The sequence below is a fragment of the Nomascus leucogenys genome, chromosome 18 (genome assembly GCF_006542625.1).
Source record: "Nomascus leucogenys isolate Asia chromosome 18, Asia_NLE_v1, whole genome shotgun sequence".
NCBI classification, from domain to species: Eukaryota; Metazoa; Chordata; class Mammalia; order Primates; family Hylobatidae; genus Nomascus; species Nomascus leucogenys.
Window position 1 is genome coordinate 82,260,744 of NC_044398.1, and position 23,981 is coordinate 82,284,724.

The 23,981-nt window shown below is 39.0% G+C and overlaps 1 protein-coding gene across 2 annotated transcripts in view; it reads left to right on the plus strand.

The window, feature by feature from the left end:
- ARHGEF28 (Rho guanine nucleotide exchange factor 28) overlaps nucleotides 1–23,981 on the plus strand; it is a 313,004-nt gene that overhangs the window by 242,616 nt on the left and 46,407 nt on the right. For both annotated transcript variants that reach the window (XM_003266061.4, XM_004091242.3), the window contains 12 exons: nucleotides 615–663; nucleotides 2,539–2,683; nucleotides 2,764–2,891; nucleotides 4,738–4,878; nucleotides 7,661–7,908; nucleotides 10,910–11,032; nucleotides 12,207–12,324; nucleotides 14,300–14,554; nucleotides 16,364–16,440; nucleotides 20,815–20,993; nucleotides 21,960–22,051; nucleotides 23,169–23,351. In XM_003266061.4, the coding sequence (XP_003266109.1) occupies nucleotides 615–663; nucleotides 2,539–2,683; nucleotides 2,764–2,891; nucleotides 4,738–4,878; nucleotides 7,661–7,908; nucleotides 10,910–11,032; nucleotides 12,207–12,324; nucleotides 14,300–14,554; nucleotides 16,364–16,440; nucleotides 20,815–20,993; nucleotides 21,960–22,051; nucleotides 23,169–23,351 (1,738 nt within the window). The remainder of the gene's footprint in view (nucleotides 1–614; nucleotides 664–2,538; nucleotides 2,684–2,763; nucleotides 2,892–4,737; nucleotides 4,879–7,660; nucleotides 7,909–10,909; nucleotides 11,033–12,206; nucleotides 12,325–14,299; nucleotides 14,555–16,363; nucleotides 16,441–20,814; nucleotides 20,994–21,959; nucleotides 22,052–23,168; nucleotides 23,352–23,981) is intronic.

The window sequence follows — 23,981 nt, forward strand, 5'->3', positions numbered from 1 at the left end:
AACCACTGGACTAGAAGAATGTTCTCTGTAGTTGGGAATGGGCTTGAGTAGATGAAGGTGTCTGTGATTCTATTCTTTTCTTTTCCACTCAGTAGTCGTGTCACAGATGCACGTGAATGAATGTGATGATCCCTCAGGGGGAAATTGCAGTTGCAAACCTCTGTGTCAATAGGAACACATATTGCATCAGATCACAGAGTTGAGGGCTGTTTTGAAGGTGGTATTTCAGTGCTCCAGGTGGTTGTCTCCTATAGTCAGGAGGGATAGCAGGAGGTAGAAAGAAACAAGGAGAAAGGCAGCATTGATAGGAACTTTCAGCCTGGGTCTGGACACATGAGCTGGAGACCTCTGGTTTCTGTTCCCCTGAGGCTTTTAATGAAACCAGGAGTGTTCAGGAGGCGCATGTTCACGAGGCCCCTTCATTATAACTTGCACATTTTATTATCACATTTTACTCTTCATTGCATTTGATGTCTTTTGCTTTGAATTCCTCTTGGAAATAAAATAACAAAAATGATACAGATAAGAATCCTATTCTGTGTAACTATGTGGATATTCTTATAGTCCAGTAATACTTTGATCTTACTTTATGTGTTTCTAATATTCTTTACCAGAAATTCCAAGAGAAATATAACAAGAACAAACCACAGACCATCCTTGGAAGTAAGTGATGTAGAAAACGACAAGAACTTTTAAAAATTTAATACATACTACACATTTTTCCATTATAAAAAGATCTTTTGTTTTCTCATTTATCCAGTTATTTCTTCTTTCATAACATATGCTTGGCATAATTTTTAGTTCTATAAAGTGGTCAAGAAGCCTATCAACTTCTAGGCCAGCCTAAGAACTTTTGTGTTGTATGTACCATATGATCTTTTATATTAGAGAGGGCTATAAGGAGAAGGTATTACCATGTTGCTTCAATTCCAACATGCTGTCTAGTGGAATATGCTCTGCTGATATATTAATAATCCTTCGAGGAAAAGAGAAATACTACATGAAATGTACCTTACTTTGTTTTCCTAGCAGTAGCATAATATAGTAATACTGCAGTAATATATTTGCCTATACAAATACACATCACATTCTTCTTAAGAATCGCAACATTCAATGGAAAAAAATCTTCAAATTTGGAGTCTATAGATTCTTATCAGGTTCTGTTGTCCATTATTATAGTTACCTGGTGTTTAATTAGCTGTGCTTGAGGCTGTGATCTCATTAGCACCTTTAGAATGACCGTAAAATTTCACGGCATACTGGAGTTTGGTTTGCATATTTTAAAATTTGGTGGCTCTGTTTTTCCTGAAGTGTATATTGCTGAAATTTAAGCAGTTTCTCTTTAAAACAATTGGTGCCCTTTGACAGTTCTTTACATTGCATACAAGAACCAATCACGCCAATGTCTCCTAAATTTGAAAATCTCTTGCTTTATTGTGAGAGATTTGGTGATGTCTTCTGTCTAAAGTTGTGTTGCTTGATATGTGGTAGGAATTTTAAGTGCATGGTAACCTTTCATTTCCATGTAACAAAATGTGACTGATATTTTAAAACCACTTTAATCAGGGAACAGTTAGGCATGCAAATTTGTGGTAACATGTTATTGGGTGTAATGTAATATTAGGTTAAGTTGGTGCAGGTAGTAACAACTGTCACATCACTCTCTTGCCTTGACCCCAAAAGTCTCTTTGATGATGTCAGTTATAAGGGGCTTCTCATTTTCATAGGGTTAAATGTGAAAATAAATAGTATCTTAGAATTGATGAAATACCATATATTACTCCTCCTCACATGGGAGTCATAAGAATAAAATTAACTTATGCATGTGTAAAATGCTTTGTAATGTCCGGGATCTATGTAAGCATTTTTCCCCTTTTGCTTGAGAATGTATGTGCTACACAGCTATAATATGGGACCGAAATGTCTTCTGAGTCATTTATAGTACACATCGAATGTAAATGCATGTGTGCCCAGAATATTTTTGAACTGACCAGAAAAATACAGAAGCCCTATTTAGTTTTCCATGTGTGAGAGAGAATAGCCCAGCTTGGCTTGCAGGCTTCATTTGCCTGAGATCCTTATACCATGAAGAATAGGCTCTCCAGCATCATTCCATTCCATTGACGTGTTCTCTGTGTGGATGCTTGTTTATACATACAATATGCATTCGGTAACAGTACTAATAACACCTTGCAACTATTTAAAGCTGGCTCTAAGGAGTACAAGCAGTGATTTATGGGAAAGCTGGCGCAGTATTTCCCCATTCCATTGTCTTGTTTGTTTGTGCAATCCCAAACACCCACAGTCTCCAAGTGGAGATGCGGAAGTAGGCCTGCAGCATGGGTGTCAGGAGGGTGTGAAATGAAAGGGACACTAGGAGCAAGTGTCAGGATGTAGCAGGGAGACTGGTTTTAAGGCAGAGCATGCAACAGATTACAAGTAATCATTGCAGGGTTTAGCTTTCTGGCTTTTAAGTGACTACTTTTACTTGTAATTACTGACCTGGAAACCACATGAAGCATCTGTTCTGATTTCTAGGTTCTTCATTTAGAGACATCCCACAGCCTGGTCTCTCCTTGCACCCTTCTTCCTCCATGCCTGTTGGATTGCCGACTGGAAGGAGGGAGACTGTGGGACAGGTCCATCCATTGTCCAGAAGTGTTCCAGGCACCACCTTGGAAAGGTAAGGCTGAGTGTGTTTTTACATATTAATGGCTCAGAGAGGCTGCTGGGGCTAACTTTGCTCCCCTCCCTCTCTCCTAGCTTCAGGAGGTCAGCCACATCCTTGGAGTCTGAGAGTGACAGTAACAGCTGCAGAAGCAGGTCTCATTCTGATGAGCTGCTACAGTCCATGGGCTCTTCTCCCTCTACAGAGTCTTTCATAATGGAAGGTGAGGAGAAGACACACTTCCATTTATCTGTGTTTTTGTTAGCATTTGCCAAAAGGATATTGTCTGAAGGAAATAAGATTGAAGCATTTTTTTTTTTCTTTTTCAAAGAAGTCTGTTTCAGGGTGTCTCTTTGGTATAGGTTCTACTTTTTAAAAGAATGAAAATTTAGCCCCAGAGGAGACAACCAGATAATGACCAAGGAAATACGATGTTAATTTTAAATAGACATATTACTAAAAGAATGTCACAAGCATAAGGAAGAGAAATTAATGAAATATATTGTGTGCTTATTATTAAAAATGTTTTATAGCTATTGATGAATTAGAATAGGATCCTATATCAAAAACATACTTTAGTTAGTTAAGACTGGTCTTCTTTGGATCTCTAAGATACCTACCCCATCTGTTGCTTCCTAGGGGAATAAAAACATTTTGTTTTGAGACGGAGTCTCACTCTGTTGCCCAGGCTGGAGTGTAGTGGTATGATCTCTGCTCACTGCAACCTCGAGCTCCCAGGTTCAAGCGATTCTCCTGCCACAGCCTCCCGAGTAGCTGGGAGTACAGGTGCGCATCACCACCCCCAGCTAATTTTTGTATTGTTCGTAGAGATGGGGTTTCACCACATTGGCCAGGCTGATCTTGAACTCCTGACCTCAGGTGCTCCAACCGCCTTGGCCTCCCAAAGTGCTGGGATTACAGGCATGAGCCACTGTGCCCAGCCATTGAAGCATTTTTTAAAGCATATTTCATAGAGCAGGACTTAATCTAGGGAATTGGTTTTTGTATACAAGCTGCACCAGTAAGTAGGAAAACCAAATGGAAAGAGAGTAGTGACAAGAGAGAGGAGTGGACTGTGCCCTAGGAACCTGTTTTATTTTAATCTTAAGTCTTTAAATTCATTGTCATCTCATTTGTACTGCTCTTGAGCTAGAACCTCTCTAATGAGTGCCATTTGGGTAAATAGGGTTTAGTTTTCCTGAGGAGTGTGTGTGTGGGGGGGCGGGGGGGGGGCGTGTATGTATGTGTGGTTTGTTTGTAATTTTATCAGAAAAATCTGCACTCATTTGTGACTCAAGTACTTACATGCCGCTTTGTGTCTTAGCAAGTCAAGGGCAAATCAAATGGATGAGTACACAATTCAGATTTTAGTAAACAGTACAAAATAACCCAGGGCAGAAGAAATTGGTGTGTTCAAGATTCTGTAGACACGTTATGGACTCTGTAGGTTACCAAAAATAAAACTAAAATAGAGCAGGCCAAAACAAGCAAAAGAATCTTCAAATGTCTTTTTTCCTCCATATGAACAATCATTGTTTTTAAATATCTGATTCTTCTTTGCTTTCATTAAAGCTGTCTTAATTTGGACCATTTCATCAGTCCAGTTGTAAGATGTTTCAGTCTGGCTGGGCACGGTGGCTCAGGCCTGTAATCCCAGCACTTTGGGAGGCTGAGGCGGGTGGATCACTTGAGGTCAGGAGTTCAAGACCAGCCTGGCCAACATGGTGAAACCCCATCTCTACCAAAAATATAAAAACTAAGCCAGGTGCGGTGGCACATGCCTGTAATCCTTGCTACTTGGGAGGCTGAGGCAGGAGAATTGCTTGAACCCAGGAGGCGGAGGTTGCAGTGAGCCGAGATCGCACCATTGCACTCCAGCCTGGGTGACAGAGAGAGACTCTGTCTCAAAAAAAAAAAAAAAGATGTTTCACTCCATGTTAATATGTTTTGGTTTAGTAGTTTCCGTGTTCATAGCAGATTTATTTAGGGTGAGGAATCCGTGGACTTACAAAAGTATATTTGTGCTGCATTATTGTACTTCTGGCTTTTCTTTTCTAAACACACATTAGATGTTGTGGATTCTTCTCTGTGGAGTGACCTCAGCAGTGATGCCCAGGAGTTTGAAGCAGAATCTTGGAGTCTTGTGGTGGATCCCTCATTTTGTAATAAGCAGGAGAAGGATGTCATCAAAAGACAGGATGTCATTTTTGGTAAGCGTTTCAAATATGCTCTTTGGGTTGAAGCAGTGTGGTACAGAGAAAAGAACATGGAATTTGCAACTGTACAGAGTTGGGTAAAATCCCAGTTCTATCATTTTCTGTTTACCTGATCGCAAACAAGTTATTTAAATCACCTAGACCTTAGTTTCTCCATCTGTAAAATGAGGATAATATTAAAAGTAATAGCAAAAAACACAATCAGTTTTGCAATAACCTAATAATACTCAGGTTTTAAATATTGTTTTGAGACTGCAATGAGGCATAACATATACCTGGCACAGAACAAATGTTATTTCCCATATTCCTTTCAAGTTTACTAAGGTTTGGCCTATATTCTTACCTCTTCTATATAAGAATTGCAGTGAACCTTTACATATTTTAATGTAGGGCTATTGTATATGCCCTTCCAGTTTGGCTGCATACACTAGCCATTCACAGAGACCAGGTGCAGTGTGAGTAGCTGCATCTGGGTTAGGGCAGGGTTTGACTATGTGCTGCCATCCTGAGTACAGAATTCAGCTGTGGTGAGAATGTATTTTGTCATGCTATTTGGGATGAAGGCATTCTGGACTGGAGAAGGTTAAATTATAGACTTTGAAAAAATGAAACTTCAAAAAATTTCAACTACAAAGTAGATGCCAAAATGTGGTTCCAAGAAGATACCCTACTTTAAAGATAACACTGGGTCTTTTCACTAATCCTGTGTATGCAAACATGGGCCCCAAAGTCCATGGGCAGGGAGGATACCTTGTCACTTGCATCAGGTGGTGGTTATGGACATCAGGTGAGATGGTGTATGAGTGTGCTTAGAAATCTGTCAAAAGCTGTGTAGGTGCGAGTTACTTTGGAAAGGAAGATGCTGTCCCTTTTAGTATTTCTTAAGCAATTTATATTCTGCTGTCAATTTTCTTCATTTACCTCTCAATTTCATATTATTAAAAGTAATCTAACCCATTGGGATGAATTATTCCATGGTCTTTTGTGTCAGAAAGGCTTGCATTCCAGGGCAAATTCTTTACCTTCTCTTCCTCACTGTTTCTCTTTTAAAGAGAGGAAAATCATTCCTATTTTCTGGGTCATAATGTATTAATGGGTTAAAAGATTAAATGAAATGATACAGGGAAGTGCTTAGCCTAGAGTAGGCACTAAAAACATAGGAAATAATAATTCAAAGTTAGTAGATTTCCAATTAAAGAAATTTTTATTTTTGATAAAATATTAAAGCTATATTTAGACTTGCTGACTCTCCATGGCTGATATTTAAGGTTCTTTCCCAAAACTTGCAGTAAGTTGGAAATACTCATTAATGTACAACTAGTACTTTTGGTGCACCTGTAAATCGTGAGTTGTTATTTTCTCTCCTGATGCGTTTTAAAAATTGAGGTATAATTCACCTGCTCAAAATTCACTCCTTTACGAGTACACAATCTAGTAGTTTTTAGTATATTCACAAAGTTGTGTAGCCATCAGGTCCTGTCTAATTTCAGAACATCTTCATCACTTCAGAAATCCTGTACATATTACCAGTCACTCCCCATTTACCCCTCCCACCAGCCTCTGGCAAACGCTAATCTACTTTCTGTCTGTACAGATTTGTCTATTCTAGACATTTTACGTGAATGGTACAATATGTGGTCTTTTGTGGCTGGCTTTTGTTACCTAGCATACTGTTTTTAAGGGTCATCCTAGTTGTAATATGTATGGGTACACCATTCCTTTTTATGGATGATGAATATTCTATTTTGTTTTCCTAATCATCAATTGATGGACATTTTGGGTTTTTCCACTTTTGGGGTCATAGAGTAGCTTTACGTTTAATCACTTGAGAAACTGCCAGACCATTTTCCAAAGCAGCTGTACCATTTTGCATTCCCACCAGCAACGTATGAGGGTTCCAATTTCTCCACATCCTCACCATACTTGTTTATTGCTTTTTTATTATAATTATCCTAATGCGTGTGAAGTGATGTCTCATTCTGGTTTTGATTTGCATTTCCCCAATAGCTAATGGCGTTGAGCATCTTTTCATGTTCTTATTGGCCATTTGTATATCTTTTTGGAGAAATATCTGTTCACATCCTTTGACCATTTTTGAATTGGTTATTTTTTTTTATATTGTTTAGTTATAAGATTTTTAAAAATATATATATTCTAGATACAAGTTCCTTATCAGATAAATTATTTACAAATATTTTCTCCCATTCTGTGGGTTGTCTTTCCACTTTCTTGATGATGTCCTTTGATTGTGATGCATTGTTTTCCTCTGGAGAAAGTGGAATTTTGGAGACAGATTCTGCCATAGAAAGGACCTATGGTTATCTGCATTGAATAACTTTATTTAGTTCCATTCATTTCACCAAATTAATTGTGCTCCTGCTCAATGCAAAAACCAAACAAAGAAAGGAAGAAAGAAAGCCAACAAACTAAGTTGTATTTTATAGGGCATTCAGGTTGGAATAAGACCTAGTTCCTAGCTGAAGGTATCTAAAGATGCTAGCTAGTTATATTATTGAGTTTCAGATACATTAGAGTCTTGTATATTGGACTTGACATATATGTCCTCTTTAATATCTTGATAAAAGAAAATGGTTTAATATTTTAGGATGAATGAAATGTTTAATGTTGACTTTTATATTGGAATAAATATCCTTGATATTCCTAAACATTTCTTTTTTATTTGCATAACATATAGTGTTGAGTTACTAATTTAGTTTAATAGCGATACTTGCTTTTTAAAGCTTGTTTAAGGCTTATGTGTGCTCACACATTTCAGAGCTAATGCAAACAGAGATGCATCACATCCAGACCCTGTTCATCATGTCTGAGATCTTCAGGAAAGGCATGAAAGAGGAGCTGCAGCTGGACCACAGCACCGTGGATAAAATTTTCCCCTGTTTAGATGAGTTGCTTGAAATCCACAGGCATTTCTTCTACAGTATGAAGGAACGAAGGCAGGAATCCTGTGCTGGCAGTGACAGGAATTTTGTGATCGACCAAATTGGAGATATTTTGGTACAACAGGTAAGAAAAGCCTAAAGTCCTTGACCTTTATGACGTAAGTGGGATTTGAATCAAAATCTGCCCTTTCATCAACAAGAGCAAAAAAAATGATATTTTGAAACATTCATAGTGACATTCTGAGAATGTGTTTACCATCGTTAGATTGTAACTCCCAGTAAGGCAGGGATTCTTGGTTGTTTGATTACTGCTATATTTCAGCACCTGGAACAGTGCATGATATTATGAATATTTATTGAATAAATGGGCCACTTAGAGAAAAAAAATCAGGAATTCACCTGAATGTCACATTTTACAGTGGTCTGCAACACTTGGAAATGCAGGGAGCTCCATCTGCAGTTGCTTTAGCATGGCTTTCCCTGGGTAGATGCTAGAATGCCATCTTCTCCAAATGTACTGTTTTTTGAAGCTGTTTCATCCTGTCATTTACAGCGATGGAGTTCAGCTGTTGGTCTGTATGCAGAAAATCGGGGAGTTATGCTGAGTAGTACTCCATGCTATTGATGTATCACTGTTTACTCATTCACTTGTTGAAGGATATCTTCTTGTTTCCAGTTTTTAGCTCTTATAAATAAAGCTGCTATAAACACTCAGGTGCAGGTTTTGGTGCAAACCTAAGCTTTCATTTTTCTGGGATAAATGCCCAGGAATGCAATTTCTGGGTTGTATGGGAGTTGTATGTTCAGTTTTGTAAGAAACTGCTAACTGTTTTCCAGAGTGGTTGTACCCTTTTACATTCTCATCAACACTGTACGAGTAATCCAGTTTCTCTACATCCTCACCAGCATCTGATATTGACACTTTTAAATTTTGGCTATTTTAAGAGGTATAAAGTAATATCTCATTATGATTCAAGTTGCACTTCCGTCATGGCTAATGATATTAAATATCTTTCCATGTGCTTATTTGCCATCTACATATCCCCTTCAGTGAAATTTCTGCTTATGTCTTTTGCTCATTTTCTAATTGGATTGTTTGTTTTCTTATTGATGAATATTAAGGTTTGTTTACATATTCTAGACATTAGTTCTTGTCAGATATGTGATTGACAAACTTTCTCTAAATCTGTAACTTGTCTTCTGATTTTCTAATTTTGATGGTCTAGTTTATTTTTCCTTTTAAGAATTGTGCTATTAGTTTCAAGTTTAAGGATTCTTTGTCTAGCCCTAGGTCTCAAACATTTTCTCCTATTTTTAAAAAAGGATTTACAGTTTTGGCTGGGCATGGTGGCACATGCCTGTAAGCCTGGCACTTTGGGAGGCTGAGGTGGATGGATCACTTGAGCTCAAGAGTTTGAGACCAGCCTGAGCATCATGATGAATCCCCGTCTCTACAAAAAATACAAAAATTAGCTGGGCATGGTGGTATGCACCTGTAGTCCCAGCTATCTGTGGGCTGAGGTGGGCAGATCGCTTGAGCCTGGGAGACTGAGGTTGCAGTGAGCCGAGATCCTACCACTGCACTCCAGCCTGGGCATCAGAAGTGGCACCCTGTCTCAAAAAAAAAAAAGTTGTACAGTTTGATGTTTTACATTTAAGTGCGTGTTGTACTTTGAGTTATTTTTTTGTGCAGGTTAAGAAACTTAGTAGGTTAAGTTGAGGGTTTTTTTTTTGTGTGTGTGTCTATGGATGTCCAGTTGCTCCAGGGCCATTCGTTGAAAAGGCTATTCTTCCTCTAATTGCTTTTGCACCTTTGTTGAAAATCATGTGGGCATCTGGGTTGCCATTTTGTTTCACTGATCTATGGATCTATTTTTCCATAGTCTTAGTAACTGTAGCTATATAATCTTAGAAGACTGAGTCCTTCCACTTTATTATTTCTTCCAAAATTGTTTTAGCTATTCTAGTTTCTTTGCTTTTTCATATATATTCTAGAATAGTCTTATTTACATTTTTAAAAAGCATACTGGGATTTTGTTAAGAATTGTATTAAAACTGTATATCAGTTTGAAGAAAATTGACATCTTTACTATTTTGAGTCTTCTAATCCATGAACAGCGTATAGCACTTCATTTATTTAGATTTTTGTCATCTTTCACTGGCATTGTATAGTTTTTACTATATGAGTCATATATGTGTTTTGTTAGATTTGTACCCAAGTAATTTTTTTTGAATGATTGTAAATGGTTTAAGAATTATCATTTGAGGTTTATTGGCCCCACACATTCACCTAACCAAAGATGAAAAGACCAGAGGTTGTGATGTAAATTTTAAGCACTTTTAAGAGGGTGGATGTGTTCTGGTTTCCATTATGATGCTCTTCAATGGGACATGTGCATGTAAGGACATCACAGTCTAAAAAAATGGCGTTCAAGTCATTCAACTAGTTCTCTTCACAGCACCTTATTATTCTAAGTTGATTCCCATGTGGATTTTCTACTGATGTTTTTCTACAGGTAAGACTTATTGAAACATCCAGCCCACATCTCTACTTCTCTTCATTAGGTAATAAACAGGCATTCTGGTTATTCACTGGTCTCTTTCATCTTGGCTAATGATAGCCTGCCCTTGATCTACTTGTAATGTGTGAACAAAAAATCAAATTCCCTACTAAGTACTGAGTCTATGGACATGGTCATTAGCCAATGTAAATGCCAAATGAGTGATTTTTTTTTTTTGGAACGGGGGCGGACCTTCCTGGAGGCCCCCAAATGTAGCCATATACTTTTCTTTCAATCTATAAAAGTATTAAAACTATAAATTGAAATTATAAATTTGTATTAAAACTAAGAAGAGAATAAAATATATCAAGTGTTTTTCATTTGGCTATTTGATAATTGTATTAGTTCAATATAATATCACATTATGTTGACCCTTACCACTTAACAACTTTCTTTTATTTTAATTTAAAAAATGCTGAGGAGATAAGTGATTGTGTTCAGAAATTCTGACATTTATTTTTTATTTGCAAATACTATTTTGAAATAGATGAAAATTGCATATTTTTTTGTGTGTTTAGAACTTACTAAATTTACAAACCATTATTGAAATGTTATTCTTTCCAGTTTTCAGAAGAAAATGCAAGTAAAATGAAGAAAATATATGGAGAATTCTGTAGCCATCATAAAGAAGCTGTTAACCTCTTTAAAGAACTCCAGCAGAATAAAAAGTTTCAGAATTTTATTAAGGCAAGTATTTTAAAACTTTATTACAAAGTGATAAATCAGCATGGAGAAATAGTTTATGCTTGTTTCTTAATGATTTAAACAAATTTCATAGCTAATGATGCTTTCCAGGGGAAGAAGAAGGGAGGTGGAAGGTTTGCGGCAAAGGTGAAAAGTCTCTTTTTCTCTGTTAGTAAAATATTGCCCCCAAATAATTTTCTTTTGTATATTTGTAAGGTCATGTCTTCCAACCTTCTGAGAATATTTGTAACACACTGGGAAGCTGTTTCATGCCAAGTTATATATCAGAAAAATCAAAGTGAAAATAAACACAGAATCTACTCCACTTCTGAATTAGCTTGAAGCAGATTCATGACATCGTATAATTTCATCTAATATTTTTCTCCAGATGAAAAAGTTAAAAATTATGACATTATTATACAAATAAAGTAACAATAGTTTTTGATATCTTAAAATTTCACTGATTATCTCATAAAATTGAATTACTTAAATCAGGATCTGACCAAGGTTCACTTACTGTATGAGGTGGTTATATCTCTTAAATCTCTTTTCATTTGAATGTTATCCTACCCCGTTTTTCTTCTTCTGATTTATTTGTTGAAGAAATTTGTCTTATAAAGTTTCCTGGATTCTAAATTTTTATCTGCCATGTTAAGAATCCTACCAGATTCTCTTCCCTTTTTTCCCACATAAATGTGCGTTGAGGACTTGAATACTATGAGGAATACTTTGATATTTTTAGAAAAAAAGTTGTCCTGATTAGAGGGAACTCTAAGGGTTATAATGAATAATAACAAATGTGGAGGAAGACCCGTTGGGAAAACAAATGGTAATCTGCAAACTGATGTTCAAAGTTAACTTTGATTTATGATTATTTTTCAAAATTGTTTGCTATTCATAAATCAAGGCACTTAGAAGTATTGGAACTTCTTTGGGAAGTAACTACAAATACATCAGAGTAACTTGAAACTTCTTAATATCTTGGAGAGTTGGGGTACTGAAATTTATGACAAAGTATACAATTTAAATTAGTGATAATGCATCGTTTTGATTGATAACAATGAATGTGAAGTCTGCCTAAAATTGTACTGTTGCAGATTCTTTGTATTGTTAAATTCACACCTGAAAAGTAAATACAGGTAGAATTTGTGTATATAAAATGTATATATTTTTTAAGCTCCGAAATAGTAATCTTTTGGCTCGACGCCGAGGAATTCCAGAATGCATTCTGTTGGTCACTCAGCGTATTACAAAATACCCTGTCTTGGTGGAAAGGATATTGCAGTACACAAAGGGTAAGTTGTGACTTCTGGGATAAACATTTGCCCCTCTTATTAGTTTTAAACATAGTTGAGGTGTTCTAAACAGCCATAAATGTTTGTGGTCTGTGATTCATAAAGAGTTTCTCGACGGAGAAACTGTTAAAGCATTTGAATTTGGATTCATTTTTAGAAATTATCTTTTATAATGTGGCATGGATAATAGTCTGAATTTCTACAGGTAGCCCAAACCAAGCTGGCTTCTTCTTACTTTGAACCTGCCTTTCCCCTCTTTATTTTCCCCACCACTGGGCTTTCTTAATACCTCCTCTTCCTCATTTTCCTATTACCTTCACAACAGTCTGATGAAACATGCTATTGATCCTATCACGAAATGTCAACGCTCCCAAGCAATCAGTTATTAAGTTGGGAGGGATTATAAGAAGGATCTATTTTTGACCCTGTCAATTCATCAAGTTCCAGGGAGTAACATATGGGCATCTTTTAAGAAGCTATGAATGCACATGGCTTGTCTGTAAGCTCCTTGTGGGATCTATAAGACCTGTGTCTGTCTGGTGTACAGCTGGATCTTCAATGTCTAGTGCAATGGCTGGTACAGAATAGATGATCAATAAATAAAAACATATCAATGCAATGAATGAATAAATAAAATGATCTAATCCTCAAGCCAACATATTGATCTTGAGTAAAGATTATTATTAGGGTGGTAGTGTGTTATGTTAAAAACGGCTTGGGTTTGGAATTTTGTACTTGCGTTGCATTGTATATACTCAGCTCTGCCACTCATTCATTGGGTAAATTATTAACTGAGCCTCAGTTATCTCCACTACAAAATGACATGAAACATTACCTTTCAGTTCCAGTTGCCTCAATAAACATCAACTAGGTGGTCTTTATCACCAAATATACTTTTATCTGGAGTTTCAGGAGGCTGCTCCAGAAACTCCTTCAGAGTATCTTCATAAGGTAATCTAGAGACAAGAGCAGGTAGCCAGTATTTTAAAGAATAACAACTGAAATCAATAATTATTTGCTCTTGGTATGAGAATGGCTGATTTGTCCGTTAGCACAGCACTTGGGTACCATGAAAATATTTTCTTTTCCTATCAGAAGAAAAAGTTTCATTTTTTCTTCTGGTGGTAAAAGAAATTAAAATATTTAATTTTAAAGAAAATAGTCAAAGAAAATGGTTTAATTATAATAGTAATATTCATATTTATGCTAATGCAGTTATAGAATATAAATTTGAATATTAATTTTACAGAGGAAGGGATCAAGGAATATAAATGAATCTGAGGCTCATTCACATAACCCTGTGGCTCTGTTTCCGAGAGCATTACTGGCTTTGTCCCACAGCTGGCTTAAGTTTTAAGAAACTTGGCATGAAGATTATTGATTACTTATGTCTAAGAAGGTGGAAGGAAGGCCTAAGTTAGTATATAACACATTTCCTGCCCTAGGGAGAAGGTCAGACCCATCCCTAGAACTCAGACATCTTACTGTCAGCTGAGGGACTATGTGTCAGCTGAAGCACATTTAATAATGCAAACCTTTCATAATAAAATATTTTAACTTTTTTTTGGTGGGGGGGGTAGGTACAGAGTGATATTACAGGATTTAATTTTTTTTTTTTTTTTTTTGAGACAGAGTCTCACTCTGTCTCATAGGCTGGAGTGCAGTGGTACAATCTTGGTTCCCTGCAACCTCTACCTCCCAGGCTCAAACTATCCTCCCACCTAAGCTTCTTGAGTAGCTGGGACAAAAGGCACATGCCACCATGCCCGGCTAATTTTTGTATCTTTCTTGGTAGAGACAGGATTTCGCCATGTTGCCCAGGCTAGGAATTTAAGTTTAATCCAACATGTTTCTTATGATGTTTTTATTGTTTAGATGATATATTTAACTATATTTTAAAACTAAAGAAGAAGGTTTCTTCCTTAGTACTCTGGTTTATTGTATTGTATTTTGTTTGTTTCTTTTTCCCACACAGAAAGAACTGAAGAACATAAAGACTTATGCAAAGCTCTTTGCTTGATTAAAGACATGATTGCAACAGTGGATTTAAAAGTCAACGAATATGAGAAAAACCAAAAATGGCTTGAGATCCTAAATAAGATTGAAAACAAAACATACACGAAGCTCAAAAATGGACATGTGTTTAGGAAGCAGGCACTGATGAGTGAAGAAAGGACTCTGTTATATGATGGCCTTGTTTACTGGAAAACTGCTACAGGTCGTTTCAAAGGTACTGTGGCTCTACCAGACCAATTTCTCCCTTCATACATGTTATTCATTTAACAAAGGACAGATTTTCAAAAGAAAAACAGTTGAGAATTGCAGGCACACATGCGCAAACCCTGGGTCAGTTGAAAGACTGATTTGTGAATTTCAATAGGCAAATTTGGCCAATGATATAAATCTTTGATGGGAGTTTGCTGCCCAAGCTAAAACCTTTATACATATTTTTATTTTTTTTTCGAGACGGAGTCTCGCTCTGTTGCCCAGGCTGCAGTGCAGTGGTGCGATCTCGGCTCACTGCAAGCTCCGCCTCCAGGGTTCACGCCGTTCTCCTGCCTCAGCCTCCAGAGTAGCTGGGACTACAGGCGCCCGCCACCACGCCCGGCTAACTTTTTGTATTTTTAGTAGAGACGGGGTTTCACCGTGTTAGCTAGGAAGGTCGCGATCTCCTGACCTCGTGATCCGCCCGCCTCGGCCTCCCAAAGTGCTGGGATTACAGGCTTGAGCCACCGCGCCCGGCCACCTTTATACATATTTTATGAATTTGCAAGTTTGTGATGTCTGAAATCAAAGGAGCTGAGGGTTCTGCTAATTAATGGCACAGAAACATTATTCTGGTAACTGTGATGTGTTGAAAGCAAGGCAATACACCTACACACCTAGGGTCTGTTGCATGTCAACACAGCCTAGGGCTGTCAGACAGTGGAAGGGAGAAATAAAAAGAACTCTGAATGTCATCTTTGTTACTGACTAATAGAATACATCCACACACCTGCTGACACTGGTTTAAGCTCTTCCTCAGTGCTACTGTTTGCTAACTGGCACGAACTTGACTCTGTTCAGGAGTCTAAAGCAGATAATTCCATTTTTTAAGGACTCATTATGTAGCGATCACACTGCCTAACCCAGGCTTTCTCACCCTGGCCATAAACTAGAATCACCTCTGGAGCTGAAAAACATTACGAATGCTCATGTCTCCTCCCAGGGATTCTGATTTTATCACTGTGAGGATGAAACCAAAGCCCATGGGATGTTTAAAGGCTCCCCAGGTGAGTCTACTATGCAGCCAGGGCTAAGAACTGCTGTTTCTAACAGTCCATCTTAATAACATCCACAGGTAGGCAGTGAGAGGAAGAGGTTGTTAAATTCCAGCTACTCAAAAATTATTACCCATTGGAGGATGATCAAGTTTTGATGGAGGTTGCAACTAATATCTGAAATGGGATTTGTTGATCAACAACTAGCAATGTTGTTTTGAAAAAAATATTAACCACAACCTGTAGATTCTATTGCTCGAAGAATATTTGCTCTTTATCCATTTAGTAGAATCAGTTTGGTAACTTTGTGTTAGACTATTCAGTGGGTGCAATGAAGATGAGTTCTTGTGAACAATTTGTAAGGGAAGTATGGAATCTTAAACGTTGCTCAGATCTAGATGAAACAAAATAGCAGGCATATATAATTTGAGGTAGAAGCTGCCCTTTTACATTTTTAATTCAGCACTTTTCCCACCAAAGGTAAGAGTTTGCTCCATTTTATTAAAACTTTCTTTTTTAATGGGTATTTTTCTTCTGTTTTGAAAGTGACTACATTAAACTTTGCTGGAGATTTACCTATACCTACAGCTACACACAAACATGCACACTTAAAGACAGCTTTCTATTAAGTTATTAATAGCATATATCTTTGGCTATCATAATACAGGTGTTTTTATAAAACTTTCATACTTAGACCAAATCTTAGTCTTTTTATTTTTATTAAGTTTATTTGAACTGTGGTTTGCTTCATTAATACTAGTAATGTTTTTTCTTTAAAGATGTCCTAGCTCTACTTCTAACTGATGTGCTGCTCTTTTTACAAGAAAAAGACCAGAAATACATCTTTGCAGCCGTTGTAAGTATATGACTGTGTGATGCATTTAAAAAATAGGTTTAACCACACATTTTCTTGAAAAATGCCTAAAATTCCTAGTGAAATATAATAGTCACAGGGAAGTATATGCTTCTGTTATGTTTCCATTATTATTTGTGATTGCAGTGTTTAGAGACAAGCATCTCATTAGGTTAAATTAGCATGGTAAGTGTTGCTTCATCACAACCAGGGCTGGTACTCAGCTGGTTCAGCAGTGTAGCCAACTGTGAGAGTATTGCAGTCCTTCAGTAGTGGTTGGTGAACAGGCACTGCCCTAAGCCTCCCAAATGTCCCCATGCCATCTAGCTATCTTGGTCTTTCCTCCAGACTCCTCTCTTCCCCGCCCCTTCGTCCCCCAAACCCCTTCCCTTAGATCCAGCAACTAAAATGTGAATGCTGGGCACAGCCCATCTCTTCCAGCACCTGGCTTTCTCCATGCCCATTGGCCCTGCTCTCCCACTTACCAACCCCGTGACTGCCATCGTGTGCCTTCTGCCAGACAAGGGATACCATCCTGATGCCTAATGTTTACAGAAGATTCTTTCTTATTTTTACTATAGTAGCTTCTAAAGACAAACAGCGTATGAAACTATTTTTGTAGTGTGTTAGAGTAATCTAATTGCTAGCACATAGATAATAAGAAGGCTTGAAGAAGCCTCTATGTTCCCAATCAATTTGAACTGTATTACAAATTTCATGAAAACCTATTGGTTTGTCCAGTGGCTTCTCGATGCTGTTACCTGAGATGCTCGAGATTCTCTGAAAGAACATGAGAAATAAGTGGGAAGGTGGGGACCATTTTGTTTAACCTGTGGGATGGTGAGGGCCATGTGGGAAGAGGAAACAAATTCACATCTTTATAGAAACCAATGCTTCTTTAAAACCAAAGACCTAAAAGAAAAGCAAATTCTGCTTCTTGGATGATATTACTGGACAGATGTCCTGCTGATTGATCATGAAGTAGATAACATAAAGACAACTACCTTGTTTTTTAGGACAAGGTAGCATATGGATTCAGATCCTGTAATGCTCAACTTAGAGTGTGACTTGAAATATGATTCTTTCCCTCTTGTCTCATATGACCTCCTGAGGCATTATCTGTGCTACCCATAGACCACGTTTACCATTAAGTGGGGTATTAGGAATGCAATCCACCAAATGGCAGAATGAAGACAGTTACAGCCTAGCTCTTCTTGGTGGAATGTGTTTGGCTATACTGATACTATTTCTTAAAGGTGTTAAACTGACATGTAGCTGCATTCATAAATGACAGCTAAGCCCTTGGTGGTATCAGAGAGCAAAAGAGAAAGCATCATTTTATCCTTGAAGAGTCAGGTGCACCCTACTGTTCATACACTCCTGAGTTACATCTATCTGACAACAGCCTATGTGTCACAAATATCTTATAGTTAACATTGTAGAGAATTGAAACATTTGGCTAGGGGTATACAGATATCTGGATTTCCTAGCTCCCATCCTAGAATTTTAGAAAGTTTTCCTCAAGCTAGTACAAATGAGATTCTCCACTCCTTGTGCCCTTTAGAAAACACTTCTTCCCTAGGTGCATGTCTTGTTGCATGTTACAGAAGACGTGATGCATTTGGAAGTAGCCAGAAGATGAGCAGTTAAAGTAGCAAGAGGATGGAGTAGTGGGTCCCTACAAGAAAGTTTTGCCTTGTTTTTGTTTTCATAAAGGACTCAGCTGGAAATTGGGGCACAGCCCAAACCTACAACATGCGTTAAGAAAAAGTAGGTATGTTCACTAAGTCTTAGAATACAGGGTCTAGGAGGAATCTCTTGAACATCAAAGAAGGCAAATTCAAAAGGAGCAAACAACCAAGACAGTGAACATGTAGACCCGCAGGTTGAAGTTCCAAATGGGAAGTAGTTTTAAAATCTCTTTATCACAGTGGAATCCCTGGATAATAGAATCAGCACAAAATGGATACAGTGTAACAATACAGCTAAGCGTAGCAGCTCCTTTCCTCTTCTCCTACATTAGAGGTCTTCATCTCCTGATGCCTGTAGGGATTGGGCAGAAATGTGATTGAGTGAATGTGACAGGGTCAGAAGCAATGAGACAATAGAAAGTTGTAGGGACTGTAGTGAAAAGTGAGTCTGTGCCCTGTCTCAAAGATGGCAGGGTTTACTTGGCTATAGCCAGTGTTTTAAAATGAGAATATGGGCCCAGGATTGCTAATCTTCTGCTTTCCCCAAGAACCCAGAAATGTAGTTTTTAAAAAGTGAAATCCCTTAGTATTTAAATGCTGAGAACTTGTTTTTAAACTTTGTTAAATGCCGTGGCACAAATAAAACATCCTGCAAGCTGGGTTAGGCCTTTGCATTACTAGTGTTTGACATCTACCTCCAAAGCACACGTGCTACTTCCATTCCTGGAGAGTTAATTTGAATGTTTGTTCATCTCCAGTGTTTGTGCGTGGTTAGTATGAATACCAATGGACAGGTTCCCATGCCCCCTGGTCTGATGCTGATTGAATGAATGCTACTTTCCTTGCACTTACCTGTTCTTCACTTTGAAAAGATCTTACCCTGCCACCTCCCCTCCCCTGCAACACTAACCAACTGGTTCAAATGATTTCACTCTTGCTCATGTCTTAAGCAAGTAAACCTACTCTGCCTTTTTACATACAGAGGCTGTTTACCTTGTCAGCTGAGGAAGCTAAAACTGCACATTGCATCAGCGAAACAGATAAGGTCTGGGGAGTAGGTCCATAATAGAATAAGCCAGATTAACAATGCTCCAAGGATCTCCCTAATTAGAGAGGGCAGTATTCCAACAACTCTGCCACGGGGCTGCTTTTGCTTCCATTTTCAGAGGCTGAGCACAGGCTGGATAGACCAGTGGTCTTGTCCCATCATATTTTTTCTCTCATGCTACTCTGAGAAGCATGGGGTGAGGAGGTACTCTGGGTCACCATGGCACACAGCATCAGATATGGCCAAGCTGTATGGTGCTGGGAAAGCCGACAAGCCAGCACCAAGGAGTCAGCAGTGAGGGAACAGTGGCATGTTCTGGATAAAGGCGTCGCTCACTCCTTGATGGTGAAGCAAAACCACACACTGCAACCAGCTCTGTAGACAGTGGTGGAAGCCACAGACCAAAGAAGAATTTTTCATATTATCCCCCAAACTGTTCATCCTGAAATCATTCTTTTGGCCATTCTTTCAACTACATCTACCTACCAAGCATCATCAGTGTGCTGTTCCTCTTTGAATCCCCAGTGTTTAGAAAGGGACATTGGAGGATCACAGTAGATGTTGGTAGAAGAGGTGGTTTAATCATGGCGTACATGCCAAATTTTAGACTTTCTTCCTATTACCCTGTGGTGGACTTATGTGAAACTAGTCCTACCAACATTTATTGAGTGCCTACTCTATGCTTGGCTGTGTGCTACGTGCATGAAGATGAATGAGATCCATTCCCACCCACCAAGGGCTCATCTGCTTGGTGAGAAGAGGCAAGAACTTGTAGACCATTTTGTTGCTGTGACCCACATGACAGTAGCAAAAAGGATTGGTTATGCCTGGGGAATCAAAGGTCTTGCCACTTATTCGTATCTTTTATAGTCACTTTTATAGTCCATGGGCTGGGCTTCTGAGTTTCTGGGCTTCTGTTCCGTCACCTTATTGAAACAGTATTGCAAGTCTAATGGACTTTTTATGGCCTCCCTCCTTCTCAATCTCTTTGACATTTGACATAGTTTCCTATCTCATGCTCTCTTAGAAAAACTTCTCCTGCCTTGACTATGGTATTTTGATATTTTTCTTCTCTGATTGTTCTGTCTTTTAAAAAGTTCAGTTTTTAAACAACCAATTCCTTTTTTTTTCTTTTTTTTTTTTTGAGATGGAGTCTTGCTCTGTTGCCCAGGCTGGAGTGCACTCACTGCAACCTCTGCCTCCCAGGTTCAAGCAATTCTCATGCCTCAGCCTCCCAAGCAGCTGAGACTACAGGCACACACCACCACACCCGGCTAATTTTTGTATTTTTAGTATAGATGGGGTTTCACCACATTGGCCAGGCTGGTCTTGAACTGCTGACCTCAAGTGATTCACCTGCCTCAGCCTCCCAAAGTGCTGGGATTACAGGAGGGAGCCATTGTGCCCGGCCTAAACCACCAATTCTTAAGGATGAGCATGCCTATAATTCCTCTTTTTCCATCCTCTCTTTTCCATACTGTCTCCATTGGAGATTGTATCAACTTCTACAGCTCTTTTGAAAAGATCGGAAGTGGAGAAAGATTTACCTAGTACTGTTGCTTCCTTTAGCTCATGTTTTACGGAGGCTTACTTTAGCTAGGATGCTGTTTCATCTGCTCAACTTCCTATTTTATGTAGGATCAGAAGCCATCAGTTATTTCCCTTCAAAAGCTTATTGCTAGAGAAGTTGCTAATGAGGAGAGAGGAATGTTTCTGATCAGTGCTTCGTCTGCTGGTCCTGAGATGTATGAAATTCACACCAATTCCAAGGAGGAACGCAATAACTGGATGAGACGGATCCAGCAGGCTGTAGAAAGGTAACATTTCCTTCCATCCATAATCTATGGAACAGAGTTGTTCAACTGGGGAAAATATTCTAACCATGTCTTCCTGCATGAAAACTTTGCCTATGCCAGAATGGTCTGCCCCCTGCCCCCTGCACCTGCCTGCGATAGCCCCCCATCTGCAGCTTTCTCCTCCGTGCCTCCCTGCATGTAATGCCTGAACCTCCCTCTGCCTGTGTGCGCCCTGCCAGGTGTTGATGCAGCTCGGGCCTCCCCTCCTCCATGAGGACCTCTTCAGTCCTGGTGATCTCTTTCTTGCCTGAAATTCTTTAACACCTGCTCACTAAAGCATTTACTTGATGCTCCTTATATACTGCGTTGTAGCTATTATCTTTTTTATGTACATATGTGTGTGTTTATTTAATTAGATTGGAAGCTCCTCGAGGGCAGGGGTCATGTCTCATGTTTCTCTGTGTGCCTAGTGCTGAGAAATCATTCAATAAATGTTTCTGAATTGGTGGATCTAAGTATTCTAAGTCAATTTATTCCTCATTACTTGTGCAAGGACAGTTTTTATAATTGGGAGCACAAGGGTGGGGTTGATGATTCTCAACAGTAATTTGATTAGTTAGATCCTGAAGTTATATAAAATTTCTCTGCCTCCACTGCACCACATCTGCTCTGGCACCCCACTTCTATCCTTTACAATTCTTATACTTTATTCCCATTATGGGTGTGTGTGGTGAGTGTATGTTTGTGTTCACTGGAATATTTGAGTCATCCCACACCGCTGATTTTGAGAGCCATGTAATGTTATGCAAGATTCTTTGTATTCTCAAGAAAACCAAGTCTCCGGCCAGGGGGGATGATGCATTCCCTTTATGCTGAAATTTTCTCCTTTATGAATAAATCTATTGCCAAGTTCCCATGTTTTTCTAATGAATCTACAGATACTTGCATTTGGTTTCAGTTGTGTCTCTTGACTATTGTCTTTTAAAGTTGTCCTGAAGAAAAAGGGGGAAGGACAAGTGAATCTGATGAAGACAAGAGGAAAGCTGAAGCCAGAGTGGCCAAAATTCAGCAATGTCAAGGTACAGTGCAGGCACTTCTGGCTCCCGGTCGTGGTGTTCTCCTGGGTGTTGGGAAAGCCCGAGTGTCATGAACAGGAGGTTATAACTACATGATTCATCCTGTGCACCTGAGGCCCACCTGGACCACCCTCCCAAGAAACTTACACTAGAAATGTTCAAATAAGATGACATTCTCTTCACTTCCACCTTAGTGATTAAAATGGATGTAAAAAATGCACATGACACATGTGAAACAACAGCTGTGGGCAGTGTGGTGCAGATGAATGTTGGAATTATTTGTCTCATGGTTTAATTTTAGGTCTCAGCACTGTCATGTCAATGACTTTGGACAAGGAACCCAACAGATCTGGTCCCCAGTTTCCAAGTCTGTGAAAGAAGGAGATTAGACTAGCTCTGTGATTCTCAACTCTGGTTTGACACTGGAATCAGTTGAGAGATCTTTACAAATACGGATGCCTGGGCCTCACCCTCCCCCAATTGAATCCAAATCTGTAGCAGGTGGGATGTAGACTTTGGGGTTTTCAGGTCTCCCAGGGTGACTTTGAAGCACAGAGGGGACTGAGAACTCCTGGATTCAATGCTAGTTAAAGTCCCTTTGAGCTTTAAGAATTCTGTAACATGTTGAAATCTGAGGACAATGATGCATGCAAAGATGGGCAAAGAAAATTGGATGTTTAGAAATAAAAACTTAAACCAGTATGTTTGGTTTTGACCAAAACTGGCTGAAGCCTGTGCCGTTCCAGGCATTTGTATTCTTCACTCATCATGGAGAGGGCCGCCTCAATTTTCATTCCCAAGCTTAATGTTTAGTCTTAATAGAAAACAGCCTGAACAAAGAATAGCTTTGCAGATTTTCTGGAAGTAGGGGACTGAGAAAGGAACCTTATTTACAGAAAAGACAATGGAAGCTGAGAAAGTTGTTAAGTCACTTGCTGGAGGCCACAGTCACTAAGTGACATGGTCAGGACTGAGACGTGCATCTGCCCCGCTCATCAACCTGGGTTTTCTCTTGGAGGTCATACTGCTTGCTAATTAGCAACATCTTTTTCGTGGACTTTCACATTAGTGGTTGTATTCGTGTTAGTGATAATCTTCTATGGTAAATACTATTTCATAGAAATACTCACTAACCAAGACCAACAAATTTGTGCGTATTTGGAGGAGAAGCTGCATATCTATGCTGAACTTGGAGAACTGAGCGGATTTGAGGACGTCCATCTAGAGCCCCACCTCCTTATTAAACCTGACCCAGGCGAGCCTCCCCAGGCAGCCTCGTTACTGGCAGCAGCACTGAAAGAAGGTAAACTGCTTTGAGGAGGGTTTGGGTCGACACTTTCAGAAAATGTTTATTGAACACCTACTAAGTGCCATACACTGTGGTCTTGGTGCTGAGGATACAGCAGAACAAGACAAGGTCCTTACTCAGCTGGAACTTATATTTCTAGAAATAGCCAAATATAAAGAAAGAAATATGTCAGGTTGTATCAAGTGCTATGAAGAAAAATAATCAGGATAAGGGGGAGAGAGGGTGATGGAGTTGGGATGGCTCTGTTTTAGATAGGGTGACCAGGGAAGGCCTCTTTGATATAATGATATGTAAGTGGACATGAAGGAAGAAAGCCAAGTGGTATCTTGAGGGAGAGCCTTCCAGGTGTAGGGAATGGCCGGCACAAAGTTCCTGGTGCATGGAAGTGCCAGGCTCGCCTGAGGAGCAGGCAAGGGGACAGCACAGGTTGAGGGAAGGGAGGGTGGGGTGAGCAGTGCAGGTGATGAGTCCAGGGTTCACTAGGTCTCAGGTTGCATGGCAGGAGAGAAGGACTTGGAATTTCATCCTGAGTGGGATGGGAAGCATTAGAGAATTTTGAGTGGAGGAGAGACTTGACTTGTGGTTTGAAAGGTACCTCCTGACTACTGTGTGGAGAATAGACTT